This window comes from Erithacus rubecula (genome assembly GCF_903797595.1).
Source record: "Erithacus rubecula genome assembly, chromosome: 9".
Classification (NCBI taxonomy): domain Eukaryota; kingdom Metazoa; phylum Chordata; class Aves; order Passeriformes; family Muscicapidae; genus Erithacus; species Erithacus rubecula.
Window position 1 is genome coordinate 31,889,892 of NC_136660.1, and position 24,178 is coordinate 31,914,069.

Genomic DNA, 24,178 nt, shown 5'->3' on the forward strand with positions numbered 1-24,178 from the left:
AAAAGTCAGGTAATTGGGAGATGCAGCCCAGGATTTGCTTTTGCTCTGGTAAATATTTCCAAGTTCAATTTGACCACATGTTCTCCTTTGAATACTACCCAGGGACCTCTTTCATGACTCAGAATGCTTCTGTTCTGCAGACCTGTGCAGAGATTAAAAAGACACAGAATCATAGAATTCTTTGGAATTTCTTTTTTTCAGTTGATCATAATTTTTTCCAACCCAGATATTCCTTGTATTTTCATATTTTCTTATGCAGTCTAATCTATAACAATTATTTCTGGAAATTTCTATTGTTGCACAGTTGGAGCAGCATTTAGAATTTACCCCAACAGCTCTTCCATCATCTTGCCTAGATGCCAAGAGCAAGTGATACATTTTATGGATGATTTCTAAGTGCAGAGATGGTAAAATTCCTTAAGAAAAGAAATATTTATTTTACATTACTTGTCCAAGTCTTATTTAAAAAAAAAAACTTGTCCCCCCTTTGGTCCCCCTTTTCCCTACAGCAGTGTTTTGAGAAATGCACCAACTTGTTCACTGGAGTCAGAAAGAGAATTTAGTAAATAATTAGTCTGGGAGAGAGAAATCACATTACCCTCCCCCTGCAACAGTTCTCCATGTTTACAGTGAACTAATTTAATTGCAAATGAAGACAAATTTCTATTTCAGTCTCCACAAGTAATTACATTTTACTTGTCCTGACTCCAGTGCTGGTTGTCTGCCTGCTGGACAAAGGGATTTTCTCCAGCACTGCTCTGCTGGAACATCTCAGGTGCTTTCCTTTTATGCTGACTGAGGGAGAAGGGATGGATCCAGCTGGTCCTGGGTGAGTTTCCCAATGCAATGCCAAGCCCAAGGCATTATCTAACAGAGTCTGGGAATGGGGAATGAAACCATGGAAATAAGAAAGTGCTAAAACATCTGAGAAAGCCTGAAATAAAAAGTAGTAAAAAAAAATATATATATATATAAAAAAATCAGGTATTCAAATGATGTAAAACCCATAGGGAAAAGCTAGTATGTGGAGAAATACACATTTTCTATCAGTGAGCCTACAAGAGCAGCTTAAGGATGATGCAGACACAAAATTTCTGAGTACAAAGCAAAAAAAATATTGCATATTTTGCAATATTTTGCAAAAAAATATGGGTTCAGCACATGGACTGAACCCAAGGTCTGGCAGAGCTGTTGTTGCTGTTCTTTCCTCCCCAGAAGAGAAATGGGCTTTGCACTGCAGGGCTGCTGCTTGGATGAGTCCTTTTGGGCAGAGTGGCTTCCTGAACTCCAATCCCACACATTCACAGTCTTGAGTCAGGAATAGCTGCAATCATAATGTAGAGATGTTGAAATTGTATTTCACAGAATCAATTTAGCTTGAAAAAAAATGTCTGAGATCAAGTCTGACCCAACACCACCATGTCAACGTGACCATGGCACCCGGTGGATTCTGGATTCCCAACCATCAATTGTTGTTCCATAGCAAATTATTTCCAGAGAAGTAGAGGATGGGGTCTTAAATTGCAGCCAGTGCAGGTTCAGGTTGGACATTTGGAGGAATTTCTTGACAGAAAGGTGATTAGACATTGGAAAGGGCTGCCCAGAGTGGTGGTGCTCCCTTCCCCATCCCTGGAGGTGTCCGAGGAAGGCCCGGACATGGCACCCAGTGCTGTGGGCTGGGGACAAGGTGGGGACAGGCACAGCTTGGACTCGATAGTCTGAGAGGGCTTTTCAAACCTCAATGATGCTGCCACAAAGCGCTGCTCTCCACTGCTCCCTGCCCATGTGCCATCACACGGAGGGTTTTTGAAGGGATTATTCCCACAGGAAAATCCATGTCTGTGGTGGATGGGGAGCCACGGGGAGGATGCTCTCGGCTCCACTCCACAGCGCTCCGCGCGTTACCGCGGGACACCCAGGCGGATATTTGGCTGGGGGAAGGTGGCGGGGTGCCGAGGGGCCTGGGGGAGTGCGGGAATGGGACCGGGAAGGGAGCGGGAACGGGAAGGGGCAGCGCGGATCCCCCCGAGGCTCCCGCCCTGAGGGGCGGCACGGACAGCGCCCCCTGGCGGCCGCCCTGCGCGCCGCACCCCGCGGCAGCGATGACATCACCGCTCTGCGCAAAGAGCCGCCCGCCCATTGGTGGAATGCGGGAGCTGGAGCAGCCAATGGGCGGCGCGCAGAGCGGCAGGCCGCGCTGACGTGCGGCTCGGCCGTGCGGGGGTTTATTTTGCTTTGGGCCGCTCCGGCCGCCGCCATTAGAGGAGCGCGGGCAGAGCCTCCCCCCCCCCCCCGCCGCGCTGAGTGGGAGCGCCCGCGGTCGCGGCAGCCGCGGCGCTTCGGGAGAGACCATGTCGTGAGCGGGGGGAGAGCGCGGGAGGGGGGGGGGGCGGCGCGGGGCGCAGGCGGCTCCCAGTGCTCCGAGCGTGTTCCTGAGGGACTGAGGGACGGATCCCGGCGGAGAGGTAAAGCCCCTGTGCTCTCATTGCCCTCCTTGGGCAGCGCTGCAGGACGACGGGGCGCGGGGGGAAAGGGGGCGAGCTGAGCCAGAGCCGACCCGCCGCGGGGTCGGGGGGGCTGTGAGGAGGCGGCTCCGGATCCCGCTGCGATCGCTGTCCCGCGTGGAACGGTTTGCTGAGGGCAGGCAGCCTGGCACAGCCTCCGTACAAAGGCAGGAAACTCGGATTTTTTTCTCCCGTGGCTGCTGCTCCGGACCCCGAGCTATGGTGCCTTGGTTTGCCTGGGTGAGATCATGCCTGTGCTGCCTCCCTCCCACTCCTTCCCACCCTCCTGGTTTGGTTTTGCTCGTGTTCGGATGTGCCTGTGTGGATCTGCACGCGGTGGTGGAGTAGGTGACGGGAGTGATGGGTTGTGTGTGGATTTTGGGTAGCAGAACTTCCAGGATATTGCCTATCCCATCCTTCAAAGTGTCCAAGGCCAGGTTGGATGGGGCTTGGAGCCACCTGGGATAGTGGAATGTGTTCCTGCCTATGGCAGGGGGTTGGAACAAGATGATCTTTAAGGTTCCTTCCAGCCCAAACCACTCTGTGATTCATTCTGTGGTTCTGCCATCCCCTATTGTCAGTGCTTTATCAGAAGTAAAGTACAGTGTGAGAAGTATTTAAAAATGGAGCTCGTCGTTGGGAAGAACCGAAGTCTAAACAAAAATTAGGAAAGTTGGATTAAGGAGCGAGGCAGCCCTCGGTAATCCACGCTGCCAGCGCCTCCCTGTCTGCCTTCAGTCCCAGACTGCAGCAGCTTCCTGGCAGGATAAGATAAACCCGTCTGCGGAGGTCAGGGATGTGTCTGTGAGTCCTTTGGATGTGTCTGTCAGTCCTTTGGATGTGTCTGTCAGTCCTTCCTTGGGAGTGACAGAATCAGCCTGTCCCCAGGATCAGCCTGCTCCCCTGGGAGCAGCGGGTGGCAGAAATGATGGAGAAGATGGATCTGGGTGTCCTGCAGGGCTGGCACAGCCCGGCTGCTGAGAACTTTCTGCTGCCACGGTGACTTTCAGCCGTGGCAATAATAACAACTTTTTCTGGAATTCTTGGGGGTTGATGTAGTAAACAAACGTTGTTTGACGGGCTTTGTGCTGTGCTTGAACAGTCTCTGCTCACCAGCTGCCTGCAGTGTCACAAGTGGTGGAGCTGGCATGTGAGTTTAGTGCTTTGATGCATTTGTTGGTGCAAAAATTGAAAGGTGAGATGTCTTCTGTGTATTAAGTCCCTCTTTCTTCTCTTAGAGTTTGTTCTGTTGTGAGCAGAGCCTTTTAACAGTAGTTCAGGAGGGATCTGTTGTAATTAGTTTTGTTTTTCCATCTGCTTATCGGTATCACGGAAGAGATTTGTGAAGCTTATTTGTTTTTTTCCCCCCTTTTTCAATAGTTACTCAGAGAGGGGGAAACAGGTGAGCAGGGAGGTGTTCTGGGACTCTTGCTGGCCTCCTTCCGAAGGCCAGGCTGAATTGGTGTCTCAGCATGTGGAGTCTGGAATGTCATATGTGAAAGATCACCTCTGGTGTAAGTCTGTCACAGCATTCAAAGAGAATAAAGCCTTTGGATGCATTGCATTTGTGGGATTTGTGAAACTCTAATTATCTGGTGTAGTTCTCTTGAAGGAAAAAGAAATTGCTACCTTTACTTTCCTTCTGCTGCTTAAGCCAGTGCAGGCAGGTGGGGTGACACCAGCAAGGCTCTGATCTGTTCTTGTAGAGTTGTGTCCATTAGCATTTTCTCAGAAGTATAATTACAAATATTAATGTAATTGGAATGCTGAGTGGCACAAAAGCATCAACGGGGTTCATCACAGAAGCGTGACTTTAATTGGAGACTAATTCCAGCTTGGAATGGGTCAAGGGGACATTTTAAGCTTTGTGTGTGGCTGCTCTCATTGTATGTTGTTTGACCTGTAAATTCCTCAGGGACAGGAATTCCCACTCATCTTTGGTGCCCTTTGCAAGAAGGATCTGTAAATAAGTCAGAAGTGTAAGTAGGAAATACTTTACTGATTGAATGGGAGGTTATTTTTAATACAGTCAATCAAATAATCAAATGTTCTCTCAGGCACTTTAAAGTGAGATCTACTGACTCCTTCATGTGGTATTAACTTGGGTGTTAATGTTTCTCTTTTCAGCTTCTCTTTGCCATATCAGTTCTAGCACAACTTCAGACCAATCCATTCTTTGTCGTGATGTGCTCTCTGCTAATCACAGCAAAGCATTTAAACTGCTCCTGCCAGTTCCTTAGTAATCTCATGCCCTTTCCTCCCCCCAAAATTTGAAGACTGGGTTATTTTGGGCTGTTCAAAATTGATGTCAACAAGTAATCCTCAGTTTAACTGCCTGAATTATGATCCCCAGTCTCCTGGTACTAAAATGGAACTAAACTTTAGTTTGGCAGCTGAAAATGGCTGGCTTAGCTGTTACAGAGTTCTTAATTTTTAATTTTTTTAAAAATAGTGCTATGTATGAGGAGGGAAACAAGGCTAAGTTGAAAAGAGATTTTTTTTTTTAACATAGCTAATGAAGAGTTTGCCATTTCCCTTGTCAGATGGCGGAGCTTAGAAAAATCAGTTTAGTAACATAGATAATTGTAACTTTGTAATGTCAGTTGAATGGAATCTGTTACACCTTAAAACGTCTGTCTTCAAATTAAGATTTCAGACATTTGGGATCCAGGCACTTTCCTGGTACTTTTCATAGCATTTCTTGTGTAGCTGTCATTGCTTCAGCTTGCACAGGATTGTGACTGTGCTCATTTTTGCATCATCAGTGGTTGGAGGACAGCTGCTGTGTGTAGTTAATTCTTTTGGAACTTTCTTGATGTGCAAGATTAATAATTACCTCTTTGGGGTCTAACAGTTAACATGCTTTAAAAGAAGAACTGTCATAACTTCAACAACAATTCTGAGAGTGTGTTAATTATAATAATATTTGAGATTTTGTTTTTCCTTCTTTTGTGGCATAGGAGTTCTGTACTCAAACTGGAGTAGTGTCCACCTGGCATTTTTCAAAACTACTTTCTTTCCTGTGCTGATGTCCTGTTTATGCAGAAATTCACTTTGGTGGAGACCAGGGAGAGGAGAGGTGTGGAGGGGATGCAGCAGGGAATGAGGCAGTGATGTTTGAGGAGGGAACTGCATTCAAGAGGGGCTGATGTGGATTCCCTGGTTCAAGAAAACAGAAGGAATAGTAGATTTTTTTGCAAGGAACATGGGATGTAATACAGTGGAAAGATTGGTAGTGACTGGTATGTACAGAGCATCTTGCCTAGGAAGCAACCAAATTTGCAGTCCTTGTGTATTTTCTACTGTACAGGAGATATAATTAAGTTGGCATTTTTCCCTTTGGTTATTTGGGTTTGTCCTGATGTAATCTGTTCTGCTGGTTCTTAAGACAAGGATACTACTGTGTGATTTATTGTTGTTGGTTTTGTTTGTTTGCTTGTTTATTTATTTATGATCATGGTCTGCTAACTTGGATTTTTTTTTTTTTTTTTTTTTTTTTGCTGAGAATGGCTTGCAAATTTTAAATTAAGGACAGTTATTACTTCTAAGAAAAATGCTGGAGGAGACACAGGATTTAAGATTGTCTTTCAGTTCAGAACTGAGCTGAAAATGCCTGAAGTACAGAGAACTAGGTACAAAGTGAACAGCAGAAATTTCACCTGCTGTCCAGAGCATGGGGGGACTGGAAGGATGGATTTGTGTCTGCTTTGTCCTGTGTAAATAGTCTGGAGCTGTGAACTTGTTTAATTTGGGTTATGTTTGCCATTTCTTCTGTAATCAAATGTTAAGGTTTAAAAACCCTCTCTGTGGTTCTTTGACTTCAATTTGATTTAGTATCTGGTCCTGAGAAGCTGTTTCTAATAAAACAGAGAAAGTTTGGGGTTACTGAGGAGTTTGTAGGCATTAAGAAAGCTTGGTAAGGTATGTTGGTTTTCTTGGTAACTTCTAGATATTCAGGAGTTGGTGTTCCTGAGCTAAAGAAAACTCTGAGAACCATGATTTATGTGACTCTGTAAGGAAAAATTGAGTGATCTGTTTTTTTGGTTTTTTTCCCAGTGTATTAGAACTATTTTGATCAGATATCTTTTAGTCAATTTGAATTCACATACACTTATATATAGGTCCACTCATTTAAAAACTCTGTGGTTCTTGGTGCAGTCAGTAGATTATCTGGAAGAAAAACACCTGTCATAAATCTCATAAATGTGTATAATTGCAGCAAAAATTAGGAAGTTTGCTTTCTGATATATAGTTTATGAGAGAATCTTGTTTTTTGTGGTTGTTGGGACCATAAATGAGAGCTTAACTTGTGCATCTCTCAGTCTAATGGGCTTGAAGGTTTTTCCTGAGTCTCCAGTCATCTTCCCAGTATCTAAGCAAAGATCTGTAGAGACAACTGGCAGATTGATTCCTTTCTGTTATTTCAATGCTCCCCTGGAACAGCCTCAGCTCTTGGGTTCAAGAATTGATGATATACTTCTGGTTTTTACTGGTTCTCACTGCCCTGTTAAGGGCTGAGATGGGTTGCTGGACTCGTTTCTTTCTTAGTTTCTCTCCCCATTACTGTTTAGCTTGGCAGGGATAAAAAGAATTGTCACCTCATGGCTTTTAAAGGGTTTATTTAAAGAAGGTTGTTCAGTGTTGCCTTTAGTAGAAACTTACTCCCACCCTAGAACCTGTTATTACAGTTTTAGAGCTGTTACTCTGAAACTTTCCAGGAGTGCAGAGTACCCTGCAGTGATTAACTCAGAAGTATGGATTATGACTAAAATACAGATTACTAATCATACTGTCCAAAAAAAAAAATTAAAAAAAACCTGGTATCACTCTGTCTGGAGAAGGAGTTTGGATTTGTTTTCCCTGTGATATTTGACACTAGTTCTTTGCACTGTGTTAAACAGCAACATCCACACTGGTGGACTTTGTGTGCTGTGATAATAGCATTTTTGCTACTATTTTTTCTTCTTCCCTCTTTTTGATACTTTGCTGCCTTGCCAGCATTTTAGGAAGAACTGTATAAAATGAGTGTAGTTTTTTTGGCTCTCTTGAACTGGGACTTGCTTTAAGTGTATTCCCAATTCTTGCACCAAAGACAGTCCTTGGCTGTGTCTGAATGTGCCCTGGCATTAATGAGGAGCAAACTGCCCAGCAGTGGATGCTGAGTGTGTGTTTCCATGTTTCATTTGGAGGCAGGTGGTTTTCCTCCTCCAAAGGATGACTGTGTGTGCAGCCCTGCTCTAATTTTTGCTCATGCAGTATTGAGGAGTCCAGGGGTAATTACTAGAAAATGTCCAAGTCTTGGTGTAATGTTCCTGTTCTTGGACAGGTTTAAGCTTTTCAGAGTTTTGATGGCTGACTCTACAGTGTGTTTTCAGTCAGAGCATGAGGTCTGGTTTTCCTCTTTGTGTGTGAGGTTGGCTGAGAGCTAAACAAAAATGGGTCTGGTGTTCGAGGCACAGTCTAAACACAGATAAACTGTTTTTGTGTTTGACCTCACTTTTTATAAAGAAACATCTTGTTCAACTTCTGTACTTTTTCCAAGGCTAATGTCTTTTTAAAATGAAGTTTTAACAGTTCTGTTGTTTTATTGTGTGTTTGTTACTGTAGATCTTAAGTCAGTTATTCATCTGTTGCTGTTCATGGTCAAATTCATAAAATGCTGCTGGCTGTATTTATGCAAATGTTCTATCATAGCTCATTATTTTAAGTCATTTTGCTTGGGTTTTGATTAGTGTTGTGTGGGAGATGTTGTGCATTATGTAACTGTTAAACTGCTTACTCTTGCTTGCCCAAATGGTGTTGGTTTCTAAGCAGTTGGTTGTATTTAGTCCATCCTAATGTGCAGTAACATCTCATCTGGACAGTCTTCACTTTTAATTGAGTTTAAAACAAAACAAAAAAGCAACCCTGACAAAGAAAGAGAACTGAACTGCAGGCTGCTGCTCCTGGGTTTTTATAGGTTGTTTTCAGCAGTTAAGGTTTTCCTAGCTTTTAGTCATATATTTAGTAGAGCTAGATGGAGTTTGACTTGAGATGAGTAATAAATAAAATACAAACTTGCACTGTGCAAGTTACACAAGAGGTTTAACTGTAGTGGCTAAGAGCACAGAAATGTGTCAAGAGATAAACGTTAAAATAAAAAAAAAGATTGCAAAAAGAGAAAATGTTTACTATTCTCAAATATCCAGTTTCCAGCTTTTGCAAAAACATCCATTTACATTAAGTTGTGTAGACCTAATCATAAAGTTCATTGTCAATCTTGTATTTCAGATGTCTCCAAAGATCAGAAACTTCCTGGATGTTTTCCATCTTAGTGCATGGAGCATTAGCAGAATTGGACATCCTCTTGCATTAAAGCTGCATATAAATTCTTTTGCTTATGAAAAGTCAGCAGTTGGGTTGGAAGTGTGAATAGAATATTGAAAAGAAAGCTGAAGCAAAATCAGCATAATTTTTCTGAATACCATAAATACCTAATAAAGCAGATTTAAGACGCTTTGAAATGAGATACGAATCCATAAAGCAGAATGAAAACAATTTTTTATTAATTTTATGTAAGTGAAATCCATCTGAATTCACCCAATGAACAGACTTGTGAATGTGTTCAGAAGTTAATTCTTACTTGCTTTTTTTGGTTAAGAGAACTGTGTTTCTTGCACTGTTTCTTTGTGAGAGCTGAGGTCTCTGGATTTTAACTCATTCCCCACTTATAGGATGAAAAGTTTTAGGTAGTGAGGCAGGTCATGCCTAAAAATCTGCAGTAAGGAGTATTTTTGATGATCTGGGCTATCAGAACTGAAGAAAATGTTAGAAGTCACTTAACATGCTAGAGTGTAAATAGTTACTCAGTTCTAACTGAAATATTTTAGGGTTCTTTTCTCATGCCCCATTGATGCTGTAGTTTATAGATTATATTGTGATGTGCATGGAAGTGATTTGCTCTTTATTGGAATTCAGATTTGTGCCAGTTTGGACTGAGCAAGGAGCAGTTCCAGTCACCAGGAGAGCCAGAGGTGATCTGGGTGTGTTTTGGAGCAGCTCTCTTGCTGCCATGAGGGTGATGCAGTTTGACAGAAGCCCCCAGTTGTGATTGTAGAAGGGTTTCTGCATTCTGTGGCTGCTGCACTCTGGGTCCTGCTGCTGCTGGCACTGCAAACAGCCAGCTGCTGTTCTTTAAGGAAATCAACATTTCCTAAGTAAAACCCCCACCTCATAGAGCAGCTTGTGGAAAATTATTTCAGTGCTCTTTTGCTGAGATGACAGAGTGTTTTCTCCTTTTTGCTGCTCTGTTTGGGACTGAATTGTTGCTTTTTAAAAGAAGTGTCCTAACAACTAAAACAAACTATGCATGTTTATTAAATTCCTTGCTTCAGTGTGTTTGGGCTAATGCAGAAAATGCTTCTGTGTTTGTGGCTTCACAGTAATCTTTCCATTCTTTATTATAATACATAGATATTACTGCAAAGCTTCCAGATTCAGTGCTGATCTGATCTGCTTGTTCCCTTGACGAGGTCAGGGTTCTTAATTTTATTAAAATTAATTTTGGGGAGATGACAATGGAGCTTATTGTTAGTTCCCATCAGAAGCCCAAGTTCAAGCTTTCTGCTTTTAATATACAAGAGCAAATAGCTGAAGGTAAAAGAAGAAAGTCAGTAAATGTCCACCTTGGAAAAATAGCCTAGGATTTGTGGCAGGTTTTACTTCTGTACTCCTGAAGTGCTGAATTAACACACTCTGCATTTGGTTGTAGAGATCCCTGTCTTTCAGAAAAAGGTACTTCTGCTTATTTTGTTCATCTGAAAAGTTGCTTTAGTGTTTTTAAAATAAAGAAACCATCCTGCCTTTCTTTTTGGAGCAGCCTGTGAGAGGCAGCTGCAAGGGGGGAAGGAGGGTGGTTCTTGATTTGCCTTGCAAGTCTTATTGAAGGCTGAAGCTGCCACTTTGAGCTCCCTTTTTCCCTGTAAACACAGAAGCAGTTTGATTTGAAAATCCCTAGACATGAACAAAATGAATTCGAGGTGGGAACACTGATTTGGTTGAATTACATAAGGTTTCAGCCAGCACAGATGCCAGCACCATCCCAGCAAAAAAATCTGTAGTGTAGACAGGTCTAAATCAGCAGCTGGCCTGTTTACAGGGAGGGCTTGATAGCTTAATGAAGTGGAGCTCCATATTGTTCCTTGTTTGAGCCAAAGGAAAAACAACTTCTGGACAGAGCAAATAATTAAATTGAGGAGGGGAGTGTAGTATATCCTGTTATAAAAGTGGTGTTTGAGAAATTCATTGTTTCTTCCTGGTTTTTGTGAGTTGTTTCGTGTTTTTGTGTGCACCAAAAAAATTAATGTTTTTAAAAATTAAAGCAAAGCAAAAGACAAATTTTTGGCTATTCTAGGTCACCTTTTACAACTGGCTTTATGTAGTAAAAGGCTGATCTGATAAGGTTTTGATTTGTCTTTTGGCTTTGTTTTGTTTTGGTTTTTTTTGTTCCTTATTTATCAGAACTTAACATCTTTTTCTCTTCAGTGTATTGAGTTACTCTCCAAGTGTGTCCAGAAGATACTCAGCACACTGTGTAAACTGATCAACTGGAATTTGTGTGAAGTTTTGTGGGTTTTAATTTCTTGCCTGCTCATGCTTTTTAGACATAAAGGCATGCACCTGCACTTCACAGTCACTGTGTTGCTATTTCTCTGTCAGAAGAGACACTCCATGATTCAGCTTCTCCCCTGTGAGGAATCTAAAATAACAAGTTGACTTGAAAACAGAGTCAAAGAAGTAATTGGAAAAAAATGTAGTGAGCATAAAACTGCTGTGGCTGGATGGTGATGCTGTATCACACATCTGTGATGTAAATCATAGAATCACAGAATGGTCTTTTCTTCCTAATTCCTGATCTAAACCTACTCCATTTTAATGTGAAGCCATTTTTCCTTGTCTTGTCACTGCAGTTCCTCATGTAAACAAAATTGGATGGTTCTGGTATCTCTGACCTCCAGCTCTGCTCCCACCAGACCCATCCATGGGTAGCTGCTGTGGTGAGTAGAACTGGAGGTCAGATCAAGTAAAAAAGTAAAAAAAACCCCAATGCTGAATTTCCTCACTGTATTTGGTGTTGGCAGAGCTGTCAAGGAAGAGAAATTGCATTGCTCTATAGAGCCTTTTTATCTTCCTTACATTGTAATAACCCAAAGCCTTGTGTTTGGAGGTGGTGAGCTCATATCTCAGAGGCTTTCAGAGCTGCAGATACTCAGCCTCTCTAAGAATTATATCTGAGAGCATCTGCTTTTTAAGGGCCACAGAAGATAATTGCAGCTAAAAAGCTGATCTTGTGATGTGTATGAAAGCTTTCCTGTAATGTGGGATGTCCTGGGCTATTTTATTTCCTAAGTAGTATCTCAGTACTTGTTTAGATTGTTTTTGCAGCCAGCTGCTTTCCAACTTGAGCTGCAATCTCCTTTCCCAGTTGTAATATCACTCAAACAGATGATGCCTTGTTTTCATGCCCCATCCCAAATGTGGGTTGGGATTTGTCTGCAGTGGGAACTGCTTTGTTTAAGGCCTTACAAACTAGGACAGGGAGGAACCCATGTGCAGTTACAGATATCACAGTTTATTGGTTTGATGGGAAGCATCACCTACTCCTACCATACCAACTTCTGCTCCAGTAGGAGCTGTTCTCAATCACTGGAGTATTGGGACAGCCACTTTTGGTGGTCCTTGGTGGCACAATCTGTTGGTGGCAGTGGGTAGGTGCTCCTGCCTTCTCTGTTCTGAAAACCCTGTTCAACTCTCCTGTGTTTCTAACTACAAAGCATTGATTCCTCAAAAAACCTCCTCTGTTTCTAGAGAGAAGCAGCTTATTAAGAAAGTAATAAAAAACCTTATTTTGGGAATTGGGGGGAAAGCTTTGACCAAATGGAATAGATAAACCTAATGTCTAGTGTACTCATATAGGAGGTGTTTTGTCAAAGTAGTGAAAACTTTTTATCCTTAAAATTCCCAAAAAGTCTTCTCTGCAAAGTCACCTTTAGTAAAATCAAATTAACTTTACACTCTGCTGTATAGATGTATGCATTTTTCACTTACTTTGTCACAGATATGGGGCACTTGCTATGGTCCAGCTCCTTTTTTCCCCATTATAAATGGGCATGGACATCTGTCAGGAATGGTGGAGGGGAAGCAGCAGGAAATCTGATTGCCTTTTCAGCACATTCCTCAGTCTGACACAGTTTGTAGCATAGAGGTGGGAGTGAAGTGCTCTGCAGGCTGTTAAACCCAGTCCTATGGAACCTAAGCTTTATGAGAGAGCTTTCTGTGCTCCTGATTGCTTTCCTGCAGCATAAATATGGATTGCTGTGGAAGAGGATAGTGCTGCCCTCTCCTGTGTCCCAGCCATACGATAGCCCCTCATTCATGCAGCCACCTGATCTGCTGAATAGATCACTTGAGCTCCTGGAAAAAAACCATTCTGGGCAGGAGTCCTCAGGAGGAGATGGTAGCAGTAAGGCTGACAAATTGAAATAGAAGTTTTAGCTGTGCCTTGATAGAGCAAGATGTGTGTAAAAGAATATAGTAACTTGTAAAACACTGGCTATTTGGGGAACAGGTATTAACTAGTTTTTGGCTTGATGTGTCTAGTTTTCAGTTTTATCCTGTTGTGCACCTTGTGACTTTTAGTTTCCTAGGCTCTGGGTGGTTTTGTTAGCTGAGAGAGTTGCAATATGATAACTAAGAAATGTCAGTCAAGTGATGTGACAAGTTGTGTTTAATCAGTTTTGCATTCTTCAAACCAGCACTTTGTTGAGTTTTACAGGCTGGGTAACTATTCTGGGCTAAGGGAGAAAATGCTGTGTACGTTTGTCTGTTTGTCCTTTATCTGCCTGCCTCACCCTTTCCCTCTATTATGCTCTCTGCACAAAGCTTTTTCTGCCTTCCTCATCCAGAGTTTCAGATTGCAGTAAGATGTTTTGGTGTGAACTTGTTGCTTGGTTTTATTTCATTTGCTTCGACAGATTGACCACTTGTGTGGCTACTGGTTTTTTTTATAAATATTGGTTTATTTTAACCAGTCTCTCATGGCCTCAGCAGGTCACGACTGGATTTAACCAAGTAAATTGGGATTAGAATAGGTGTGGCATTTAATTATTAACTTTCTGGTTACTCAGGTCCAGTAGGAAACCTGTAATGAGTCTATTTTCATTTTGTTTACAGGAATAGTTATCTGCTTAGTCTCATCCTTGATATTTGGCAATCTGAAGGTCTGAGCCAGCATGAAGACAGAATCCCCTCTTCATTAGAGAAAAAGTGAGTTGGAATTGGGTCGAAATCTGAATTTGTTGCATGAAAATACTATTTTATCCTGCCAGCAGACATAGCTTGTGCTTGCTTTCAAGTGGCATTTTCACTTGGTAACACTAATGATATGGGTGATGTCCAGTCAAGACCTAGTCTTGCTTAAGCACATTTCTAAAATTTTCAAATTATTTTATGTAAATACCAACACCCTCCTTTTCTGAAAGAACTGCTTACTCACTGTGTAACTGCCCACCTGATACACTCCTTCCTTCCAAATCCTATAAGGCTTATTACAGGACCTAGACTCTGTGTTCCTTTTCTTGTACTGCTGTATTCATTTCGAGTTTTATTTTAATAATTTAATATTTATAGCTTGTTTCTGTAGCTGTACTGATTTCTTCTCCAGTATTCTCAGTGCTTAGTGCATATTCTGAATTTATTTGAAAGTTTGTGTGCAAATTTGAAGAGTTTCAGAAATGCAGGACTGGAGTTTTTTCTCATTTTTGCACTAGTAAATCCCGAATTCTGCATGTAAAATGTCGCTAGGTTAAGTCTTACCCTTTTCATAGTGATTTTAGATGTTATAATAATATCAAATAAGAAAGACTGCCAGTTGATTTTTCTATGCCCTGGGTTCAATCTCATCCATGAGCTGTTTTGAGCAGCTCCTTGCTGGCCCTGTGCACTGATGGTGTGTTCTGCCTCCTCAGCTTTCCGCCCGCCGCCGTTCATTTCAAGGAGTGCACGATGACAGAGCGTGGAATGAAATGGGCCTGTGAGTATTGTACATATGAGAATTGGCCTTCTGCAATCAAGTGCACCATGTGTCGTGCCCAGAGACCCAGTGGAACAATTATCACAGAAGATCCTTTCAAAAGTGGCTCCAGTGACATCGGGAGGGACTGGGATCCTGCGAGCACAGAAGGAGGGAGCAGTCCTTTGATCTGCCCGGATTCCAGTGCAAGACCAAGGGTTAAATCATCCTACAGTATGGAAAGTGCAAATAAATGGTCGTGCCACATGTGCACGTACTTGAACTGGCCAAGAGCTATAAGGTGCACCCAGTGCTTGTCCCAGCGCAGGACCAGGAGTCCCACGGAGTCTCCTCAGTCCTCAGGCTCTGGCTCCAGGCCTGTCCCTTTTTCTGTGGATCCCTGTGAGGAGTACAATGACAGAAATAAACTAAACACAAGGGCTCAGCACTGGACTTGTTCTGTTTGTACATATGAAAACTGGGCCAAGGCCAGGAAATGTGTTGTATGTGACCACCCCAGACCCAACAACATTGAAGCAATAGAACTGGCAGACACAGAAGAAGCTTCTTCCATCATAAATGAGCAAGACAGGGCTCGGTGGAGGGGCAGCTGTAGTAGTGGAAATAGCCAAAGAAGATCTCCACCAACAACCAAACGTGAGTCTGATGTGAAAATGGACTTCCAAAGAATTGAATTGGCTGGAGCTGTTGGCAGCAAGGAGGAACTTGAAGTTGACTTCAAAAAACTAAAGCAAATAAAAAATAGAATGAAAAAGACTGACTGGCTGTTCCTAAATGCTTGTGTGGGTAAGTTGTTTACTGCTACCTTCTGCTCTTCTGCTGGTGGTTAAGTATTTTGGGAAAATGAAGAATTAAAACAGAAACTTGGCATTTGATTTCAAAACAGCTTTTTTTATCTCTGCATTTCCATTTAAAAAAGTAAGCCAAATGTAGTGGTTCCTGAAATAGCACCTGCTAAGAGAGGCTGTGAAGTTCATCCACAATCTGAACAGGGTTAGACGTGTCTCTCAAGTGTACTTGGACTTTTTTGACCTTTTGTAGAAATGGATATTCTTGTAATCAAATCCTGCTGTTCCATGTAATTGTCAAAAGGTGTAAAAATTACAAAGCCAGTCTACAGAACGTGAGGGCATATAGTTCTGTAAAAAATGCCATTGCTGGATAATTAAAATTACTCTTCTTTTTGCTATGGCCAGACATACTCTGTGGAGTCAGCAGCTGCAGCTTGGGAGTATTTGTAAACAGTGTGGAGCTTGCAACAGTACAAGATGCTCTGTCAGATGTTAAAAATAACACCAAAATATGTAGCTCCAAGAAACTGCATGTGTAATACTGACCTTGAAAGTAATAATGTTGCATTAATACACATACTGTGTTGTAAATGTTTACAGGCTTTCTGAAAGTATTTTTCTCGTCAGCTGCTTCAAAAACCGTTCAAATACCAATTTTGTTTTGTATTTTAGTGCTTTCCTGAGGAAATGCTGGATAATTCTTGCAGTGCTGTTAAAGAACAGGGCCATGTGAGAGCAGGGTTTTCTTCAGTTATTGACCTTGTGAGTTAACTTCTGTGCTGTAGCTTCCCAGAAGCAGATATGGTGTGCTCCAGCATAGGAGCAGGTTCAACACTTGAAATATGCAACTATTTTTAGAGTAAAACACTTCATTTGAAACTCTGGCTCTACTAGTATGTGTCATGCTGTTCCTTAATGTCTCACAAAGTCACTTCATGGTTGTTGTAATCAGAAAAGCTAATTAGTGGAGCTGCCTTGTTTAACATATTTGATCAGGTGGGAATGTTTTTGGGGGTATGCTGTGTTTGGTTTCTCTGAGCTAATAAATATTCTGGTTTATTTTTGTGTTGTGTGAATAGTTAGACATGCACAATTCCTTTTGGAAAGAGATGTCTCAGTATTTCCTGATACCTTCAGTTCCTTACAAGCTTTTTTTTCTTCTGAAATGAAGCAGCTGAAATTGTGTGATATTTTTAAAATTATTTACTACCAAGGATCTGTTGTTGGAGGTTGTTCTTATGCCTTACAAAAATACTCATCTTGCATTCTAATAGCAATTGTATTAAATATGAGGGTATTTTTTTCCCTCTGGTTTTTCAAAAGTGATTTGGTTTTTTTTTTTACTATTCTAATGTTACTTAAAATATTTCACACTTTCTGATTTAACCAGTGTGGGAAGGGTTGTATTTATATTTAAGAATGTGGGTTTGCAAGTATTTAATGTTGCTTGTGACTGTATAGTTGTACATAAAACCCAAAACCATGTTCATAGAAGTTTTGTAATGCAATAATGATTTGGTCTGAAGAGATTTAATAAGAAAAGCAGAATGCAGGTGGAGTCATGTGCTGATTGTTATTGCTGCCTGCTGAAAGCTTTCATGGATTTCTTTCTCTAACTTAAACATCTACTGTACTCCTGGGGGGGAGGCAGGAGCCAGCAAACAAAGCTGTTCATTCTGTCCTTCATCTCAGAATTTCATTTTGCATGGTACAGATATCATTTTTTTTTCCCCAGAACTCCTTGTAAAAGGATTAACTATAGGAAGATTGATGGAGGTTGCATGGATTCTCTTGTGCTTGTCTCTGGTTGTTGTGCTGGAAAAGTACACCAGTTTAGCCACTATCATTAAAGCAATAAAGTAAATTTCTGCTGGTGATCTTAGTGTGACATACTTAAACCAGTTTAACTGTCAATTGAATAATTTTGCCCAAAGCATCTGTTTTTACCATTGAAATCAGTTGAATCACTGTGACTTAGTGAGTTCTGTTTGTTTGCCAGCTGGAGCTCTTGGGAAGTTTTAGCTGAGCTGAACACTTGTCAGTCCTTAGCCAAGCAAAATTATAAAATAGGACAAGTTCATGTTAAATGCCAAGTAAATTTGTGAACATTGATGGACCAAAAGTTTGTGTTACCCTGCTCCATCTGCCAGTTGGTGCCTTTTTAGGATTTGGGAACTTCAGACTGAAACCTCCCAGTTTAAACTTAGTGGGTCGTGGAGAGTCCATGTGCTTTGAATCTACTTTTTGTAGAAGAGATGTTTAAAAGTTAACTTTTAAAGTTAACCCTGAAGTTAAAAATAAAGATTAGAGGAGTAGGAGGAACTCTTAGCAAAATAGTTAGTTTCTTTCCTCTTAGAAGATATTATCTGTCAGAAGGTACCAAGGAAAATGTCTGATACTTTAGGGCAGCTGTTTGGTTGAACTCCCTCTTCACATCTCAACTCCAGTACAAAAGTCTTTTTACTAGATTTTAAACTTAATGTCAAGTTTCATCTGTCAGACTACTCTTTTCCACATCTGTTCTTTTTAGCTGAAACATGAAGAGAGATGTGTATGAAGTAGATTTTATGGTTGTTTTTTTTGTTTGTTTTTTTTTGTTCTGTTGCAGGCATCCATTAATGTTTTTCCCACCTCAGTAAGTAAATGTGTCATCAAGGCTTCTATTCCTTGCAAATCCAGGCTGGATGAAATGTGATGAGTGCAACTCTTGCCTTTCAGCATGAATAGTTTCCTTGATGGAGGGTATTCCTTCCAAATCAGAAGGATTGGTGGTATTCCCCCATTCAAACTCTGCCAGCAAATGTACTTGAATGTTGCTTTTCTTATTGACTTGCTTTTTCAGAGTGAATGTATCTGTTGAGTGATTCTCTCTCAAAAGGACGAGATTTTAAACTGATTAATGTGGTTAAAATTTATTAAAATCCTAGCAGAAGCTGGACTAAGTGTGGCTTGATAACCTGGTTTCCCCCAGGTGCCAGTTTAAATTATAAAGAGGAATTGCAAATGGTTTCTGCAATGACACCAATGTTTTCTACAATAGTGGCCTAGAACAAGATTAATGTTAAGTCCAAGGTGACTCATTTCTTAGGGGAGGGAGCTGATGTATTCTTAAATTAGAGTTTATTACCTTGTCTATAACTTCTGGTGCCTATGGCAGGGACTGTCAGGCAGTCCTGGTGGCCTGTGGGATTTATGGAATGTGATGTGCAACAACCAAGAGATGCTGTGGGGCCTGGTGAAGCTGGTTCCAGCTGGCTGTGGATTTAAGGAGTACAAATGGATGAGGATGGCTGTGCCTATAAAACCTCTCTGGCATCCAGAGTTTGCTTGGGTGTTACCCTGGAGCTTCCCATCTCCTGGCACTCCAGGGCTGCATTTGACAGTGATGCTGGCACAGTGTTTTTGCTGCAGGGCACTGCTGGGGATTCTTGAGTTGGGAGTGCAACTGCTGAGCTTGAGCTGCTAGGTTAAAATAAACTGCATTTCTTCCCCTTTTTCCTTCCTCCTCCACCTGTTTATCACCTGCTGCAAGAGTGTGTTCTTCTCTTGGTTCAGGTCAGTCAGGTGGGTATTGCTGTCATGGGCCAGAGCTCCCTGTGGGGATGGTGCCTCCCAAATCAAGTAGACACAAATTCTTCTTAGCCCTGTGAAAGAAACCACTAAGAGTGTGTTTCTTAAACAAATCCAAAATATTTAGAGCAATCTGTGATGAATCTTGTTTTGCAGTACATCCTTAAAAGGACTGTAAGTTCATTCCTAGTTTTCCTATGTATGTCTGCTTAGTTTTTCCTTTGTCAACTGTTTTATCTCTCCTACAGGTTTTTTTTTATGCCATTAGTTTTTTGAATTAGTGCCAGGTATGTTACCCAGGCCTTCAGAATCCCTGTGGGCAAGAGAGTCTCCCTGTCCAGACGTTGGTATGGGGATGGCTGGGCTGTGTCCCACGCTGCCCTGCAGCTCTGGGAGACACTGAGGCACCTCCTGCTCTGTGTCCTGCACAGCCCCTGCCTCTGCTCTGAATATTTATAAAGGCAGCCTGAAGGAACTGGCATGAGCAAGGTGCTTTCAGCTGGCACTGCCACCCACAGTCATCCCAGCTGCCCCTTTCTGTCCTCCTGGCTGTTTGAAAATGAACCTGGGTTAGGGGATGTTTTTTGGGGGGGGGTGTGGAGGTTTTATCTTTTTTTTTGCTGGTGTAGTAAGCTCAGACTGGCTTCCTCATCACACCCATGGTACAGCTGAGCCTTGATGGTTCTGTTGGTGCTGTGCCATGGGAGTGGGAAGTGTATGGGTGGGAACAAGCTGCTGGAGGCCAGGAGAGGTCATGCACCTTTGCTTTCAGTGTCAGTGTGGGCTGGGACTGCTCAGGGAGGTGCAGCCTGGCTTACTCACTGCCTGGCAGACAGTGCCTGTGGGGTGGCTGGAGGGGAAGAGTCCCTGTGTGAGACAGCCCAGCCTCCTTCCCTGTCCCCTGGGAGAGTGGCAAGCATGACCTGGCTGCTGTGCCAGGTAGCAGTGATGCAAGATCACAGCTCTCACCTGGCTGGGACAGCTCTGTGTATTGTCATCTGTGTCTGTCTTAAATGCTTTACATTTGTGTGTGTATATCTTGGAGACTGAGGGAAACCCTGCCTGCCTTACTTCTTGGCAGAAAATCATAACTCCTGAAACACCCTTTTACTTTGGTCTCTTGACTGCTTTTCTTGGACACTGTGATATTTTATGATAAAAATAATTGTATAAATGATCAAGTTAAAACCAGTTACTTCAATTTCCCTTAGAAGCACTGGTGGTTAATAATTAATGATTTTCCACGGTCCAGCCTCCCTTTAGGGTACAACCCTGCAAGCAACAAGGGGTGTGGATGCCCCTGACAGATTGGAGAGGAATAAGGACATCTTTAAACAGTTGTTTTTACATCTGTGCTGCTTTGTCTTGTAATGATGCATTCAAAACATACATGGATTGTGTGTAGGCAGAAGAGCTGTGTGCATGGAACAAAAAATACCCTCTTGTGCATTGGATGACTTCAGATTTAAGGCACATGTCTTCTTGGAAATATTTACTTATTTTTTTTAGCTGATGCAAGGTGCTGGGCTTGAATAATCAAAATAACCTTAATATACAGAAGTTTCTGTGTCAGTGTTATCACCTGGAGAGGGACCTTCTGTTGATTGTGTGCTAATACTGACAAGGGTGACCGTGGAAATCCAAAAAGAGAAGGAACAGAAGGGTGTGTTAGAGCCTCATAAAAGTTTTTCAGACAACTGCTGTTTTCTGTCAATTGATGTGTCATTTTTGCTTGCTAAGCAGTCCTTCCTTCAGGAGAAGTTCTTCCCTGGCTGAAATTGTGAGTCACTTATTATCAATAAAACTTCATTTATGGCCACCTGATGTGCCCCTGGTGAAGAGCTGGAAGAGTCAGAGGGCTGACTCAGCTCCAGAGAGTGCCACAGGTCCCCAGCAGTCTGTGTTAAAGGAGCAGGGATTCTTACAGGTGTCAGAATTAAGTTTTAGTGGGTCAGTTGATCAGCCTCTCACTTGCTGGCACTTAAACCAGTCTTAGGATTAGTCCTTAGATGAAGGAAATGAGAGCATATATATGACAGACCATTGCAGTTGTATCTGAAGAGAAGCAGCACAGGGCTCTGTCTCTGATCTATGTCTAAAATGTATAACTTGGTTGTTTGAGAAATTTGCCTTCTCTTGCCATCAGTTCAAGGCACAGTGATCTCCTTATGATGAAATGTTTCCTTTTGCAGTCTGCTTAGATGGGAGAACATGGTTATTGAAGGCATTGCTGCCTCCCTGAATCCCAGAAATCCCTAATCCCCAGGTTTTCTTTGGATAGTCAAACCTGCATCAGCCTGCTTCAAAAATTTGCCTGCTTCATTTGCAGCTTGTGCCAGCCAGTGCTCCACAACTATCAGAAAGATACTGAAGTAAATAAAGGCTGTGCTGTAGTAATTTCCTTGGGAACTTCTCTGTCTGGCTGTTCTGAAGCCACTGGAACTGTGCAGTTAGGGAACTTGGTTTTCTAGAAATGCTTGTAAGCTATATTGAATATTTTCCAATATAACTGCACTAAACCCTATAAATATTTACATGTTCTAAAGAATACACTTAAGAGCACCTTAAACTGAAATAGTTTGGTTTTAGCAGCTAATTCTGGCTTATTTAATATGAGGGTAGTATTGACATCTAATAAAGAAGGAAGTTGTAAAAGTTATAGTGGGATCAAGATGGTAAGAGTTGTAATTGGGTGATTAATATTTTTAAAATTTAGTCTTTTGAAATACCCTTCTTAATTTCTATCATCTGATATATACTAAGACTGCAAATGTCTGATCAGTGCTGTTTTTAAGAGGCAGGGCTTTCTTTACTAGAAGAAAAAAACCTTGGCTCCTGGTGCTGTGAAAGTCTTCCAATAAGAGGAAATGCCTGAATTGCAAAATGGGAGCACAGTTGAACCTGTAAATGCAGAATTCTGACTTGCAGTTGTATTTTCTCAAGACTTGGGTGCAGCACTTGGCATTCTGTCCTCTCCCTTAGGATATCAGACTATAGTCAGAGATTCTACATTAGACCAAGCAGAATTTTTTTAGGGGCACACAAAGACTGGTGTATTCAGGGGCAACAGCAAAGGAACATTTCTGGAGTCCACTTGAAAGGAAAGCTGTGGTTGTGTGCATCAGGAGCAGGCACTGAGTCACTGGCATGTGTTTGCATCTGTGTTGCTCTTGAAGCCAGTCAGGGCTGTGCCTTCACAAGGGTTTGAGCTCCTGCAGGTTGTTCCAGGGTGTTCTGGGAACAATCTTAAGGCAAATGCCACTCTTCTTTTTGACATTTTACCAGTCTGGGGAATGCAGTGGGTGTCAGTGGGGAATAATCCAGCTGGCACAGTGCTGCATCAGGACACGATTCAGAGTCTGCTTGTGTAAGTATTGAGGCACTTCTGTGTTGTGAAATGCAGGGAATTGTAACATCAGTAAATATTTCTGTAATATTTCTCATAAACAGTGGGGGTTTTAAGCTATATATAAATAGATTTAATGAATTGGAGGCTCTCCCTCATTCCACAGAAACTAAAGCCTTTGTAGGAATGTGCCTCCTGTTGTCAGTACAAGCAATATTCAGCTATCATTTTGTTATGGTGATACTGAATTTCAGAATGGCAGACATGATGCATGTAGGCAAATTCCCTCATAGTTTGGGGCAAGATTGGTGTTTTCTTCATATCACTGTTATTTGTGTTCACTGCTGCCTTGGATTGTATGGACTGGCCCTGCAAGCAGGGTGGCACGTGATGGGCTGTCAGGAATTTTCCCTGCTCTCCTCAAGGGGCTGCAGTGGAATAGATATTTAGTAGAACAGGTAGAGAGAAATGTTAACTTGCTGTGGCTCAGAGGGGCCAAAGAGGCTTGTAATGCTCTTTACAGCCTTTATTAGCCCTGCAGTAGTGAGCTGGATTAGACAAACAAAAATTTCCTGATGCTTCCCCCTAAAAATACATTTCTATATATTTATTTTTTTTTTTAAATAAGGCCTAGAAAACATGCTCAATTTGCCTGGTTTGGGTGCATTAATTGATCTTTTAGAAATTTAGAAATGTACTTTTCAACTGACAGCTTATATAACAATTTTAGTAATTCTAGGACATGGGACTTTTAGGAATGTCAAGTATTGCAAGACGTGGGAATGAACCTCCAGAACTGGCAGTGCTGCATGGAGCACATGTCACTGATTTGGATCTTTATTGCAGCTTGCAGTAGTCAGTGCTTGAAAAAGGCATTGCCAAACCTCCTGTGACCACCTCAGCATCAGCCTTAGACCTCAGTTGTTGCTCAGGCTTGATGAAGAGTGGGATGATGATAAGCAGCTGAGGGTGGGGAACTGGAAAAACAATTAAAATGATGAATTTCCCAGTGGTAGGCTGTAGTAAAATGTACTACTTGCCAGGCTGGATGGTTGGAACGTGATTTGGGTCTGATCATCTGTCACCAAAAGAGCATTTTAGGGATATTTGTTTGAATTTTGAAATCAGTTGTGGATATTTGGATTCTCAGAGTGGCCACCTACCAGTCTTGGGTGGTATTTGGTGTGTTTGTTTAGGGGGTGTGGTGGAAGGTGCAGATGTGGTAACAAGGAGTCTCTCCCATGTCAGTAGGAGTGGTTAAAATACAAAAAGGGGTGATATGGCTTTTAGTCTTGAGCAAGATGTTTCTCCTAAATTAATGTAATAATAAAAAAATAAGGATAACATAAGACAGCAGATACTCTTCTATCAAATTTCTTCTTTCTCCAGATTCTTGAGTTTGCCAAAGCTGTGGTATAACTTGTTTTAAGAGGGCAGGTCATGAGAAATTTGATTTGTTATCTGTGTACATATGCAAATCTACACACACAAAAAAAGTGCCAGTTTTGATTGGAATAATCATTGCAACAGCCATGAAGAATTGCCTATCAGTGGCAAAAATGTGTTTGCAGGAAATAAAAGTTCTACACTTGGCACTTTTGACTCCTACAGAGCAAGAACTAAAATTGGACAGACAAAACTCATCTGGGAAGAATCCATGGGCAGGCACTGAATGAGACAGTGGTGCTGGAATGGAACAGGAATGTCTTCCTTAGGAGACAGACACATGCATTAGAAAACTAAAAAATACTCACCTGTAGGTTTTTCCTTCTGTTCTGGCCTGTTAGGACTTTGGAATGAGTGGATAGATACTGTATGACTAAAATCCACAGTTGAATTGTTGTTTTGGAACTTCTCTGCTTCAGATCACTGTTGAGTAATCAAACTGTTATCTGTG

The 24,178-nt window shown here is 41.8% G+C and overlaps 1 protein-coding gene across 3 annotated transcripts in view; it reads left to right on the forward strand.

Annotated features, from left to right (window-relative positions):
- The first annotated feature begins 2,201 nt into the window (after window positions 1-2,201).
- Window positions 2,202-24,178, forward strand: part of ZRANB1 (zinc finger RANBP2-type containing 1) — a 40,498-nt gene continuing 18,521 nt past the window's right edge. Inside the window, exons 1-3 of one of the 3 annotated variants that reach the window (XM_079312242.1) lie at window positions 2,202-2,465; window positions 13,716-13,808; window positions 14,510-15,360. In XM_079312242.1, the coding sequence (XP_079168368.1) occupies window positions 14,547-15,360 (814 nt within the window). In that variant the 5' untranslated portion in view covers window positions 2,202-2,465; window positions 13,716-13,808; window positions 14,510-14,546. Of the gene's footprint in view, window positions 2,466-2,593; window positions 2,745-13,715; window positions 13,809-14,464; window positions 15,361-24,178 lie in introns of those variants that run through there. The other 2 variants (XM_079312244.1, XM_079312243.1) reach the window with 2 other exon arrangements.